Source organism: Olea europaea, chromosome 10 (genome assembly GCF_002742605.1).
Source record: "Olea europaea var. sylvestris chromosome 10, O_europaea_v1, whole genome shotgun sequence".
NCBI classification, from domain to species: domain Eukaryota; kingdom Viridiplantae; phylum Streptophyta; class Magnoliopsida; order Lamiales; family Oleaceae; genus Olea; species Olea europaea.
Genome location: NC_036246.1, coordinates 44,471,037 through 44,485,649, shown reverse-complemented (window position 1 = coordinate 44,485,649; position 14,613 = coordinate 44,471,037). Strand labels below are relative to the sequence as shown.

The window sequence follows — 14,613 nt, the reverse complement described above, 5'->3', positions numbered from 1 at the left end:
TAGGAAAATGAAAAATGGAAACGTGAATAAAAGAAACAATTTTCAGCCAAGGGTTTTTTTTTTTTTTTCAATTTTTACTTGAATATTTCATTTGCAGCCAATGTGTAAATGAATCATATTTGGTTTTTAGTTGCACTTTTTCTTCTGATTTGAGCAAAGTCTTATTAACCCGTTTCCGGGAACATGCTCTCTCCCCCATATTTAATTCGTCTCCCCCCATACACAGGCAGACAGAGATCATATTTCGACAATCCTAAGCAAAGACGCAGTTATGGTAAAACACGCAAACACACATTTGCTTCTTTTAGTTTAAACTAATTTTGTCATTGGAGTCCTACAGGAGACGAGGGATACTCTCCCAAGTTTGTCTGTGGTGATTGCAGTAGGAGTATATCAGCTACTTCTGGATTTCTAAAGCTTACTTTCTTCTTCAACTTCCGTTTTTCGTTTCTGCACAATGAGGTATTCTCCGACTGCCCTTTGTCGCTTTTCTCAATCTCTATAGGAGTCACCACAGGCAAACTTGTTCTAGAGTTAGGAACAAAATCTTCATGTTCTCCATCAAATGATGGATGGATTCTATTAGAAGATTGTTTAGATACATGTAAATCACCTCCACCGGTACTATTATTGAAACCTGGTGAAGATAAAATCCAATCCTCCAATGTTACTACCTTACAGATATTCTTCAAAAGCTGCTGCTGATTTTCCTGTCCATGAAACTGCTTTTTTCGTATTTTCATCGCAGTCCACAATCGTATTGGCTTCATGAATTTCATCAACGATCCTTTTAGACCGCTATAATGTAAATCACCTCCACTGTAATGGCCTCTGTTGAAACCTGGTGAGGATAACATCCTGTCCTGTAGAGTTACCACCTTACTTGTAGGCTGGATTTGATTATGCTGCACAGTATTGAAGTAGGATAAAATGGTTAAAAATTTGTTATCTTGGGCAGTGCTGTCTAGTACTGTATATTACACTTACCTTTTTCGTGTTCTTCGAAAGTAGCTCCTGCTGTTGATTTTCTTGTCGATGAAACTGCTTTTTGCTTATTTTCATGGCAGACCGTAAACGTTTTGCCTTTATGTCTATGAAGTTCATTACCAGTGGTTTTAGACTGCCATTTTTGTCATCAGCTCCATGTCTGGTCAATCTGTTGGGACTGGCTTGCCCAGAACCACAGAATTTTGCTTCCATTTCTACTTAAAAAAATAAAGATACCGAACTGATTATGTATTTAACTTTGAGAATCGAAGTAATTATAATTTATAAAGGATACTTTTGTGGGCTTTCCAACTGGACGAATTATCATAAGATTTTAAGCATTGGTAATATCGTCTAATCAATGAAGATGGCATTTACATCCAAACTGGATCCACATTTTGGATTTTCCCATGTTTTCTCCTCTATTAGTGATAACTTTGTTACCTAGTCGTTTTCATTTCATACAAGGATGTCTTGGAGTTTCTCGACATTGTCCTCATCCCAGCCAAAGCATGCGTTATAAAGATACTTGTTTCACAACCTCGATGTTTTAGCTAGCAACTTTTGCTAACGAGTAGGACTTGATATTGAATAGAAATTAATAAATGTACAAGGAAGAAAAGTTAAAAGAGTAATAATCCTCCCTTCTTTTAAAGCTTCCCTTGTGTTACGGGTAAAGGAAAGAACGGAAAAAATATCAATTTATTGAATAATTAACTAAGTAAAAATGAAAGTTTGATAATTCGATCATAGAGTTGCAAAATTCATTGATGATTTCGAGCAAAATAGAAAGTTTTTGCAGTAAAAAAACAAAGGAAAATCAGCAAACTAATAGTAATTGTTTATGTTGGGGGTGGGATTGAAGATGAAATTACTAAAAATGGCAAGGTTGGAAACCTTTTGCGCAATTTACCCAAGTATATCTCTATTGACTCGTTTGGTAAAGCGCGTTTTTCTTATGGTTTAAAGCATTTGTGCAGAAAATGGGCTTCATAAAATTGCTATAGACAATCAAATGGAGGTGAGCCCCATGTTATTAAAATATAGGGAAAATTAACATTTCAAGTGTATTGTTTACACAAATTCAAAAGCCAGGTCAATAGTATAAAAGTTCAAAATTCAAGTATGTGTATAATTAATTAAATATAATAAAATCACTGTTATAAAATTAATGGTAATAGATTCATAATTATCGATCACAGATTTATTCACTGGTCACATATCATCAAATTAATTGGTCACATATTATTTCGATGTCACAAATCAAAATTTTTGTAAGTCACAGATTTATTATTTGGTTACAGATCATTCAAATTATAAGTCACGTTTTATCTATGGGTCACATAGGTCACGATTTATTGGTCGCAATTTATTTTTTAGTCACAAACACCTAATTTTGGTCACAAATCAGCGAAATAGTTGATCACAGATTCCAAACACCCCCACTACACCGATCCCGATCCAACACCAATTTTGGCCACAAATCACCACCACTCAATCGACGCTAGCACCACACCACTATAACACCACACCCAATCTAGATCCCATTCCACCACAATACTTGGTCACAAACACTACCCACCCTTGCCAAACACCATCACAACTGCTGCCAACACCACCACCACATGAAACCACCATCGTACTAACGATTGGTAACGACTCAGCCCACACAGCACCACATCTGTCACCTGTGCTTGAAAGGCTGTCAATGTGGCATACACCAGAATAGACATCCACCACCGCTACAACATGGCACTCAAGCTACGCACAAAGCAACCCAAAATCGGGGCGAGAGATTTGAAAGAGTCGCTCATATCAAGGTCGGTGCCACCACTGTTAAGAGAGGAGATATTAGGAAGAAGAGGAGTGGCACCAAGAGAGGGAGAGAAGTGACTGTTGTGTGTGCGTGTGTTTAGACAGAGAAAGAGAGAAGCAAGTTAGGGTTTGGTATAAGTGGGGAAAATTTAATATTTTCAAAACCTGAAATCTGAATAAAAAACCTTCTGGTCTGACTTTTGCACTGTGATATTCAAATACCAGGAGTTCTGTAATTTCCACTTAAAATATTGTCCATAAGAACCATCCACCCCTCCTATTGTGTCAATTCTATAAGCTCATCCTCTGTACATATCGAATGCTTGTTTGTTTTTGTGTGTGTGTGTGTGTGTGTGTATATTTGAATACCGCTCTATATGCAAGGGATCATTTCTATGTGACGTGACAATATAAATAAGGTTGATTATAGTGGTAATTGGGTCAAATAGCCTATGTTATAATACACTCTGGGATTTTAGCCTTTTGACCAGAATAATGTTTTTAAAATAAATATATTAAATCATAATTTATAGACTACATAAAACACCCTTATTCAGCATCACTAAAAAACTTAATTCCCCATTTTCTTTTCTCAAATCAATTGAATTCCAGAATCCTAAATCTATCATCTTTGTTCTCTCTTCACAATCCACAACCCCCCTTATTTTTTCTTCGTGGCTTCTTCATCTCCAGATCCTTCTACCATTCAAAATTGATTTCCTTCGTCTTCTTGAGTGAAATGAGGAATTTGGTATGAAGGTTTCATCAATTTTTCCAAGATCGAAACTCGCAAAAAAAAGCACCCATACGTGAATAACCACTTCTAAGAACCAATTTCACAGTAGGCTATCCAGGTATGAATGATTCATCAAATTTTCATTTTTAATATGATTTTATACAAAAAAAATTTAGAAAAATTTGTGCCAGGAAGAATTATACCAATAGGGTGGGCTTTTTTAGAACTTTAAAGTTATTCATATTTTGGATGTTGTGATTAACTTTTGGAACTCAATTTTCTCCATATTTTTCATTATTGCTTTGAATTACACGAAAAATACTTAATAATTCAACTTTCTTCTTGTAATTGCAAATTTGAAAAAATGTTATTCCTTTGTTTATTCTTCATGATGTAGATATATAAGCAAATTGGGAAAAAATATGTAGTAGAGTGTTCTGAGTATGAGATATTGAACATATACATATGGGCTTATAAGTAAATAATGTAGGTGATTTTGAATTTGATTTATGTCTACATTTGTTGTAAATAGGACTTAATCCTATTTGAAGTTGCACAAGATTATTCATTTTCACCAAACCTAAACTTGTTTCTATGAAAAAATTACGTGATGAAATTTTGACAACAAGTAAATTATTGTTTTTTCCCAGAAAATGAAAAACCACAATTGTCTTATTCTTATGCTCTACTTATTGTTTGAGATATTTTTGCTTCTTGACTTAAAAAAAAAAAAAAAAAATTCTAGCAACATATGATTCTTTTTTATTCTAATTAGTGTTGAGCTAATAAGTGGAAATAAAGATGGCAATTTAATAGAAAGTGTTATCAAAAATTAGATATTTAAGTATTTGCTTGTTGAAAATATTTAAATGTCATGTTAGTTGCAATATTAGTGTAATGAAATAGACATTCTGTGATATCATTGAAGTCTTAGCAAATTGGTATTATTTTGCAATTTGTATCAAATGGAATATGGTAGAGTAATAAAATATCATGATTTTTTACTGTAACTAATATATGGTAATGTTTTGCATGTTTTTCCATGATGTAAATTGCATTTACTTGGTTGAGATTGAAATATTTGATATGTTAGTTGTTGAATTTTCTAGCTTGGCACCATGAAGTTTATCTAGTTCTGAAAATTGCATCCTGTTGTTTATGTAATTTTGAAAATGTCACCTATCTTTTTTCTATTTTTGAAAATGAATTGTATTACGTATCATTTAATATTACTGTAAATTTCTCATATTTGTTCATTGATTAATTAACACGATCATTTTGTGTCTTTTATTGTAGAAATGGAACACTCATTTTTGTATGTGATTCCTTTATTATAGAAATAGAACACTCATTTGAGTTTGTGATTCCCGCTGAAGATAAAATTAAAGGTAGACCTTAAAAAATACGCTCCCTTGAAAGACTTACTATATTTAAGAAATGTTAGATGATGTTTGGGGGAGAAAAGCTTTTGGTCGCACAATTGAATGATGAGCAGAGATAAGCAATGGATACATCAGTAGGTAGCTGGCAGTTATGTCTTGTCGACCGATGAGATTGTGGAATATACACTATCAACTTTATAGAACTTTTGTCGGTCGGATTAGACGTAAAACTTATATTCGATGATAAGATTGAATAATTGTTTTCTTTGTATATTTTTCAATTTTATGTGATCGGATGATATAGGACTTGGTTGCTAATTTTGTTTAGATGGTAGTGTTTTGATTAGCTGTTTACTTTTGCTGTAATGAAATAAGAGCATTTTGAAATTTTGATTCATTCATTCACTAAACCCTTTGAAGGGTTTGTATTTAATGGTACAAGCATTAGCTTAATTTCCTAAAAACAAGGTCCATGCTAATTTTGGCATTTGTTTTGAGAAATTTACATGGTCATTTTTCTTTCTTTTGTCCTTATTTGAGAATTTACTTCTGCAGGAGTATGCATTTAGTCAGTACATAGTTGGCAGTTATCTCTTGCAATTGGTATATTCTGATGACTAGATGTATTCGGTACTAGGTGCTTTAGTAGTAGCTCGTGCAAAGTTTAAACGAGAATAACTTGAATATGTTTCTTTAGAACTATTTTGTTTCATCTTATCTTATCTATGATAGGTAGTGTTGCTATTTTTAAGAGTATTTTGTCACGTCAAATTTTAGTCTTAGGAATGCGGAAGTGATTGAAACAATAAGCATATCAGTGGAAATTTTCATTTATATTTACAGTTTGACCAACATATCTATGATAATGTATTTTGGTGGAATATATTTCGCTTTCAATGGCCGAGTTAACATAATTGTTTTCTTTGTATATTTTTCAATTTTATGTAGTCGAAGGATATAGGACTTAGATGCTAATTTTATCTAGCTATGAGCGTTTTGTATGATTTGGTTGGAAAATAAGTGCATGAATGCTGATTTTGTTTAGTTAGTATTGATTTTTATGATTGATTACAGAACATGTGTATGGATGTTGACTAGTGTAGCTATGAAATTTTGCAATGATTTCCATTGAATGAATGTTTTATTCAAACATTAAGTAGTAGGGTTGAAATAGAGTTGCAGTTTTTATGATAGCTTATATATTTACGCAATGGAAAAACAAATTGTATTATTAACTATGCAAATTTATCTAGTATGGAAAATGACAGTTATACATTTAAAATGACAACATGCTATTTTGGATCACGAGGTCTCAATCTCACTAAGAAACAAGTATTGGAATGACATGTGGTATTGGGTAACAAGATCTCAATTTCACTTGATCATATTGAATGATTACATGAGCTATATTTTTGTATACTCTACCCCTTTAAAGGCACCCTTACGTGTAAAATGATAACATGCTGTTTTGGTCAAGGGGTCTCAAATTCACTCTAAAACTAGTAAAATAGTATTTTGAACATCATATAGACTTGTACATGTTGAACAATTATATGTTTTTCTGTTTTCTAAACCCTATATCCTAAAACTTAAACCCTAAACGACAACCCTCCATTTAAAATGATCAGATGCCATTTGACCTCACAAGGTATGGATTTCACTCCAAAACTAATAAAATAGTATTTCAAACATCATACATGACTTTTACATGTTGAATAATTACATGTTTTTCTATTTTGTAAACACTATATCTTAAAACATAAACCCTATACACTAAAATCTAAACCCTAAACGGCAACTCTGTGTTTAAAATGACTAGATGTTGTTTTGGGTCATGGGGTGTCGATTTCATTCCGAAACTAGTGAAACATGCTTTGAAACATCATACACGAGTCGTATAGATTAAACAACTACACGTGCTATATTTTGAATACTATACTTATTACTTACGTTTTTCTTTTTTGTCAAGTGAAGTGTGGTTTTCTAACGGATTATGAATTGACTCACTATAGTTTGAGTAAATGTGTCGATCGCAACATCGAAATGTAATAAAAACTTTCATCCCTAAACTTTCACGTGGTTACGGACGTGAATGATATGAAACGAACACTAAATGAATAGAAATGTCGGCTATACATTTAAAATAATCAGATGCTGTTTTAAGTCACGTGGTATCAATTTTACTCTGAAATGAGTAAAAATAATGTTTGAAACATCATAGATAAAACGTAGAACTCAAATGATTTTACATGCTATGTTTTGTATAGCATACTTGTTGTTAAGTGTAGTGTAGTTTCTTATCGAATTATGTAATGACTCACTGTAGTTTGAACAAATGTGACGACCACAACGTCGAAATATAGTTAAAACTTTCACGTGGTTATGGATATGAATGAATCGAAACGAACACTAAATGAATAGAAACGTCAGTTATACGTTTAAAATGATCAGATGCCATTTTGGATCACGGGGTATCAATTTCCATCCGAAACTAGTAAAAACAATGTTTGAAACATTATAGATAAGATGTACAAGTTGTATTATTGTACATGCTATGTTTTGTGTACCATATTTGTTACATTTTCTTTTGTAGTCAAATGTAATGTGCTTTCCAATCGAATGTATGATGTGACTCAATATAGTTTGAATAAATGTGTTGATAGCAATGTCGAAATGTAGTAGAACCTTTCATCCCTAAACTTTTTCACGTGGTTACAGGCATAAATGAACCGAAACGGGCACTAAAAGAGTAGAAACATCAGTCATACGTTTAAAATGACCAGATGTCACTTTGGGTCACGAGATATTAATTTCACTTCGAAACTAGTAAAACATGCTTTGAAACATTATACATAACTCGTACACATTGGACAACAACATGTGCTATGTTTTGGATACCATACTTGCTACTTATGTTTTTCTTTGTTATCAAGTGTAGTGTAATTTCCCACCGAATTATGGAGTGACTCAATGTAATTTGAACAAATGTAATGAAAGTTTCAATTCATTCATTTTCATATGCATACGAATGAAAATAAAGTGAAACTGATACAAAATTAGTTGAAATAACACTCAATCACTTGAAACGACAACATGACATTTTGGATTATGGGTTCTAGATTTCACTCTAAAATGAGTTGATCATACTTTGGAACATTATATAAGACTTATACAAGTTGAACGAGCCGATTTGTTGATTTTTTTATCTCATAATTCGAATTTGAATTGTTTACCTTTATTCATATCGAAATCTACTATAGTTTACTAACGAAATAATATTGTAGATTACTATCGAGTGAACTTTTGTATATCCAAATGTGGTAAAACTTGAACTAGTTCATTTTATATGAATACAAGTGAACATAAAGTGGAATGAACACAAAAATAGTTGAAATGACACCTAACCTTTTCATTGACATGATGTTGTTTTCGGGTCACGAGGCCTTGATTTCAGTACAAAATGAGTCGATTAGACTTGGAACGTCGTAGAAGACTTGTACAAGTTAAATGCAGTAATTTATTGAATATTTTATTTCATAATTAGAATATAATGTAATTTACTTGCCTTCGTTCATAGTTAAGTCTAATTCAATTTACTCACGGAATATAGTATTGATCATTATCCTGTAAACTTTATATCGTTACTCTGGTCCAAATAAAATGAAAACTTCTACTCGTTCATTTTCATGTGCATACGAGTGAAAATAAAGAAAAACGGATACGAAATTAGTTGAAACGACATCCACTCATTTAAAATGACAACATGACATTTTGGATATATAGGGTCTTTGATTTCACTATAAATGTAGTGAAAAATTGTCTACGTTAGTTAAAACGTCATCAAACTGTTTACAACGACAGCATCCCGCTTTAGATCATGGACTCTCAATTTCACTCAAAATACAGTTAGAACTTGTTTTCATTAATTTTTATGTGGATACGAGGAAACATAAAGTGATACAAACATGAAATTAGTTAAAAATGACGTTCAGTAGTTTAAAAAGGCAGTATGCCATTTTGCCGTTAGTTTTAAAATGTGTGCGAAAAGTTAGTATAAAAGTGGGGATTTGGTAAATATTGAACTCCAAATTGGATATTTTAGTAATTTCAATTTAAGGGTATATAAGACTTTTAATACATGACATAGGCTCTCTGAACAAAAACTATTGATATAGGCTATTTTAGCAAAAATTATGGTTGACTAGGCTTCTTAAACAAATCTCCCTTGATTATATTTGTGGATAAAAAAGTCAACTTTATTGATTTTATTATTTAATAGCACCTTACATGGGATCACCTCTGATTTTGTATGCATAGTATTTAGATTTTCTCAAACTTGTCATCCTCAAAAATTAAAATAACAAAAGCTAAATTTCTCTACACTACCTTCGAAGCGTATTCCTTGTTAGATCGAGAAATATCTCGATTTGACGATCGTATACACATTTGTTAGCGGCACATATTCTAAGCACAATATATTGAACTTGAACCATTCAAATCACAATTTACCCATTATGTTTCTCTCTTTTACTCACTCGACGAACAAGGTATTATGAACAGTTTAGTCTTACTAAAGTTTTCCGTGTTTCAACAACCTCGTCTTGCTGACCTTTTAACAATTGATTAAACTAGTTGTACATCATTTGTGTACAAAATCTGTACCATCGATTTTTTAAAGTGTCGTGAAGATCCATGCGTAAAAAAATTTCACCTCACCACAATGTCAAAGTAAATGTTTTTTTAACAGAACAGAGAAACCAAGAAGTACTAAAATGCTCTACCTCCAATTCATATCCAAGAAAGCGACATCTCTCAAACTCTACAGTATACTCTCCTCTTCAAAATATCAACCGTGCTAGACAAACCGCGCAGTCACATACACACAAGGGGGGAAATATTTTTTAATTCAACGCGGGACTCACACCTCAGCTGTGAGGGAGCGGTCATCCGTGGTGTCAACGCCGCGGGTCGTTTAGCATTTTTCTCAAAATGTTTCTGCTTCAAAAGCTCCCCCACACATGACACATCGTCTTTACTATCTCTAAAACAATGGCGAGAAAAAAATGGAAGGAGTGATGAGACTCGGCCGGGCCTCCTCGAGGTACGGTCCAACTTAACCACCGCCGGTGTTTAACGGCCCAGTTAGAAAGTGGAAGAAGCTGTGGGTTAGTTCTCAGTACAGTAACATCGATGGCCATGGTAGCAAACGGAATAACAACACCCATCTGCTTCTCCTTTGCCGGTGGACGCTGCTTTCTTCTATTGCCACCGCTGACACCACCAACCCTGATCAACCGCCCAAGCGCCACTTCCGATACATTCCGGTAAATGGGGCTTTTTCACTACGGCGAGTCTCTATTTTTTTTTATTTCTCTACTAGTAATAATTCCCCCTTATGTTAGTTTGCGAGTTAATTAAATAGACAATCACTAACATTTCACTTCGGTTACTACTTATTCACTCAAAAATAAAAAGTTACCGATTACTCACCGACTTTTAGATAAAGTTACCCATGCATCACCCATTTAAAATCCATCCATCTACATGGACAAAAAAACCCAAGTGGCAGATGAAAGTTATACGTGGACGTTACGGTGTTAAATATTTTGACAACATGGACCAAAATCAATTAAATTTAAATAGGTTTTTTCTTCCAAATTTCCCATTGCATTTTTCCCAGAACACTGGGCGATTTTCTGGAGCCCCAAATCAATTTCTACTCCACAACATTACTCAATTCTTCCTTCCATCAAATCCAAATCACCCCATATCAAGGAACCATTGCATATTGAACTCCCGTTGGATAAATCCCCAAATTCATATGAACCCATAAATTTCTTTTCATGCCCCACAAATGGCAGGCAACACTATGATTGAAGATGTAATCTTGGAGTCAACATATGAGGGACCACAAGGAGGTAATATCCTAAAATATTTTTGGAGAAACACTTTATTGGACCACTTTGTCAAACACTTTGTTTTTGGAATATCACGTGTTGTACTCGGTAACATTGAATATTAATTTTTTTTAATTGCAATACTTTCTCAAATTTTAGCGATTATAACATTTTCTTCATATATTTTCATGGCTTTATGCTATCTATTTTGTGGGTTTCCATTTCTTCAGTTATGTCAGTTTTCTTCTGATTTTAGAGCTCTCATTATTACATCTCAATGACAATCTTGTATGTGGTGATAGACTTCAATGTTTTGCCACTTGTTTTCTAGAAATTTTTTTTTCAATAAATAATAATTAAAACACTTGCTGGCCAGTATAAAATTAGTGCACAGGATATGCAACTTTATCATTTTAAGTGATTATTGTACATTTATCAAATTTATTTTTGTCACCTTTGCACAAAAACTTTACAAAATGTTTACATTTTATTAGCTTTACAATGCTACATTTTCTTTGCAGATAATATATTTCAGGATGAGGAAGTGATATCTAATGAATGCCAATTGACTGACTCAGACAACGAAGTTAATGATGATGATTTTCACTATGACAAGAATGCGAATGAACATGTTTTGGTTGGATCAAAAGCAGATCATACGATCGAACTTTTGACCACTGGGGATGAAAAGGTTGGATCAGATGAAGCCATTTGTCCTAGCGAAGAGGAGTTGCACACTGACTATTCTTCTAGTGAAGAACAAGCTTATCATTTCCCTATTTATGATGCTGAACGAGAGAAATTCGATCCCCAGTTGGAGGTAGGAAAAGAGTTTAAAAACATTGAAGAGTTCAAGGAAGCAGTTAGAAATCACGGCGTAGCATCTAGATGTAATTTTAGATTCAAGCCTAATGATGAATTTAGAGCCCAAGCCATCTGTAAATTAGCTTGTACATGGAGGATTTGGGCTTCGTGGAACAAGAAAAAAGGTTGTGTGCAAATAAAGTCCAAAAACCCAGAACATACATGTATCAGGGATAGAACAAATAGGCATTGCACTGCAAAGTACATAGCGAAGCGATATTTAGATACCTTTAAAGTTGACCCGGATTGGAAGTCTAAGCTTATTATAAAGGCTGTAAAGGATGATATGAAGTTAACAATCAATAAGGTTACGGCATGGAGGGCTAGATGATATGCAAGAGTACTGATACAGGGATCCGATGAGCACCAGTTTGGATTGCTTAGATCTTTTGCTGCTGAAATATTGAGAACCAATCCCGGGTCTACATGCATTGTTGCCATTCATGATTTGAAGTTTCAAGGAGTTTATATATGTTTAGAAGCTTGTAAGAGGGGGGTTTTTTGGAGGATGCAGGCAACTTTTGGGGTTGGATGGATGTTTCTTGAAAGGGATGTTTGGAGGGCAGATGCTTGTGGCTGTGGCATTAGATGCTAATGACTGTATTTACCCAGTAGCATATGCCATAGTTGAGAGGGAGAATGCTACTACCTGGAGGTGGTTTATTCAACATTTGGGTGAAGATTTGAAGATAATGAATAGCAATGAATGGACATTTATGACGGATAAGCAAAAGGGTTTACAAAATGTAATAGACGATTTGTATCCCGAAGCAGAGCACCGATTTTGTGTTAGACACATGTACAGCAATTTCTTTAGAACTGATTTTAAGGGTTTAATTCTTAAGGAATACTTATGGAAGGCCGCAAAGTCGACAACAGTGCCCGAATGGATGTTTTGGATGGGTGAGATGGAGAAAGAAAGTATTGCTGCACATAACTGGTTAAAGAAAAGGCATCCAAGTGAATGGAGTAGGGCTTATTTTCAGACAAAGGTTAAGAGTGACATTCTTTTAAATAATCTATGCAAAGTCTTCAATAACGTCGTATTAGAAGAAAGAGAAAAATCCATATTGACAATGTTGATTGATTTGCATATAAGTTTCATGAAGAGGATACAAGCAAGAAGTGACAAGATGAGAAGAGTAGTAGGACCTTTGTGTCCTAAAGTTCAAAAGAAACTTATGTCAATCCTTGAGAAAGCAGAGCTTTATGAGGTAGATTGGTCTGGAGGGGCACAATCATATGTGAAATGTTCTAGTGGGGAATATGTTGTTGATCTAATGAACAAAACATGTGCATGTAGGAGATGGGATTTGACTGGGGTTCCTTGTGCTCATGCAGTTGCTGCCATTATAGACAGAAGGGATGAGTCATGGAAGTATGTACATGAGTGTTATAAAGTGAGTACATCTATGAGCTGTTATGAGAATATTATAAACCCAATAAATGGGATAAAATTATGGCCTCAAGTAGATGCCCCTCCAATCAAGCCACCAGAATGGTTTGTGCCTAAAAGGGGAAGAAAACAGAAGAAGAGAAGAAGGCAAGCAGAAGAAGATGTCATAACCCGTTCGGGTTCCAAAGTAAAGTTGAACAAGAAGGGTACCATGGTGATTACTTGTAGTTTATGTGGAGGGACAGGCCACAACAAGAAGTATCATCAAAAGGCTAATGCACCACATGATGTTTGTTATAGATATGTGCTCTGTATTGTGTTTTCTAATTTTTAGCATGGGATCTGATCTAATGTGCATTAGTTTATATTCTCGTGATAGGATTTGTCTTGTGGGGTTGTAGATCATACATATGAAAGAAGCTTAAGGGAAGTGGGGAGTGAAAGATTAAGGGTAATTACATCTATTGCTATGCCATGTTATAAATGAATCTGGCCAAATAAAATTTTCACTAAATATACGATGTCATGACACTATTACAGGTAAAACTCGTGCCTAGGAGGCAATCGGGGATGCCTCCATCTGAAATGCAACCACCAGAACAATCATCCAGTTTCCTTTTCATGCCAACACCTGGAATTGGTTTATATAGTGCTGCACAATTTACCAACTACGGTCCTCCACTTAATGAGCCAGCCAGTTCAACAATGGAGAAATCTCCACTTAAAGCCATGGTGGATGACTTGCAAGAGATAGAGAACCAAGAAAAACAAAGGAAGAGGGCAGCCATAGCAAAAAATAGAAGGATTGTTTGAGGGTCGGTTCCATATGCACCTCCGAGAAAAAATTCAGCAACTCAATAGTATTTTCTTTTTGTTTAATGGATGTAATTTTTGTTAGAAAGACAAGAAACAATGATCTGGTGTAATTTTGGTATTGGAGACAAAACAATGATCCATGTAATCATGATTTGAATTGCTATTTTTGCATATCAGTTGAATGAAAATATGCTTCTTGGTTTCTTGTTGGAATGCTTCTTGGTTTCTTCTTAAAAGTATCTGTTATTATATTGGTGTGAAAGTTCAATATTACTTTGGTGCATTGTTGATTAAAGGATGAAGAACGACATGTTGGTGTTCTGCTAATCAAGTCTAGATTTCAGTAGTAATGCTTCTTGTTACTGCTGAAATTCAGGTACAGATACTAATTTCCCATTTACGGATAAAAATTTAAAAATATTGATGCTACTGATCTTTGGTTGCTAATGTTGTATATCTTTAAAAACACTAATGCTACTTATAATTTAAAAGGCAAGACTTTGTGGATTTAGGCAGAAGGTCAATGATGCTAACTTAATATATGAAGAAATTTCGGCAGAAAGATAGACTTATTATATGTGGTAAAGGAATCATTTTGTGCATGTATCTTTGTCCATTTGTAATTTGAAATCTTGAACAGGAATTGATTGTGATTGTCACAATTTGTCATATGACATTTTTTGTTAATATCATATGAAAATTGGGGATTTAAGGAATGAC

The 14,613-nt window shown here is 34.0% G+C and overlaps 1 protein-coding gene across 1 annotated transcript; it reads right to left on the bottom strand.

The window, feature by feature from the left end:
- Nucleotides 1–53: 53 nt before the first annotated feature.
- Nucleotides 54–1,319, bottom strand: LOC111402800. Its single transcript, XM_023031131.1, has 2 exons — nt 988–1,319; nt 54–905 (listed from the first exon to the last, which is right to left on the bottom strand). Exons 1-2 carry the CDS (start codon nt 1,198–1,200, stop codon nt 324–326), a joined length of 795 nt encoding a protein of 264 aa, XP_022886899.1. The 5' UTR covers nt 1,201–1,319; the 3' UTR covers nt 54–323.
- Between the last annotated feature and the right edge of the window lie 13,294 nt (nt 1,320–14,613).

Bases quoted from the DNA above. Each gene is read 5' to 3' on its own strand.
- LOC111402800 (XM_023031131.1), bottom strand. From the start codon at position 1,200: ATGGAAGCAAAATTCTGTGGTTCTGGGCAAGCCAGTCCCAACAGATTG. The intron at 906-987 runs GTAAGTGTAATA...AATACTGTGCAG, and splicing joins TTTCGAAGAACACGAAAAAG to CATAATCAAATCCAGCCTAC.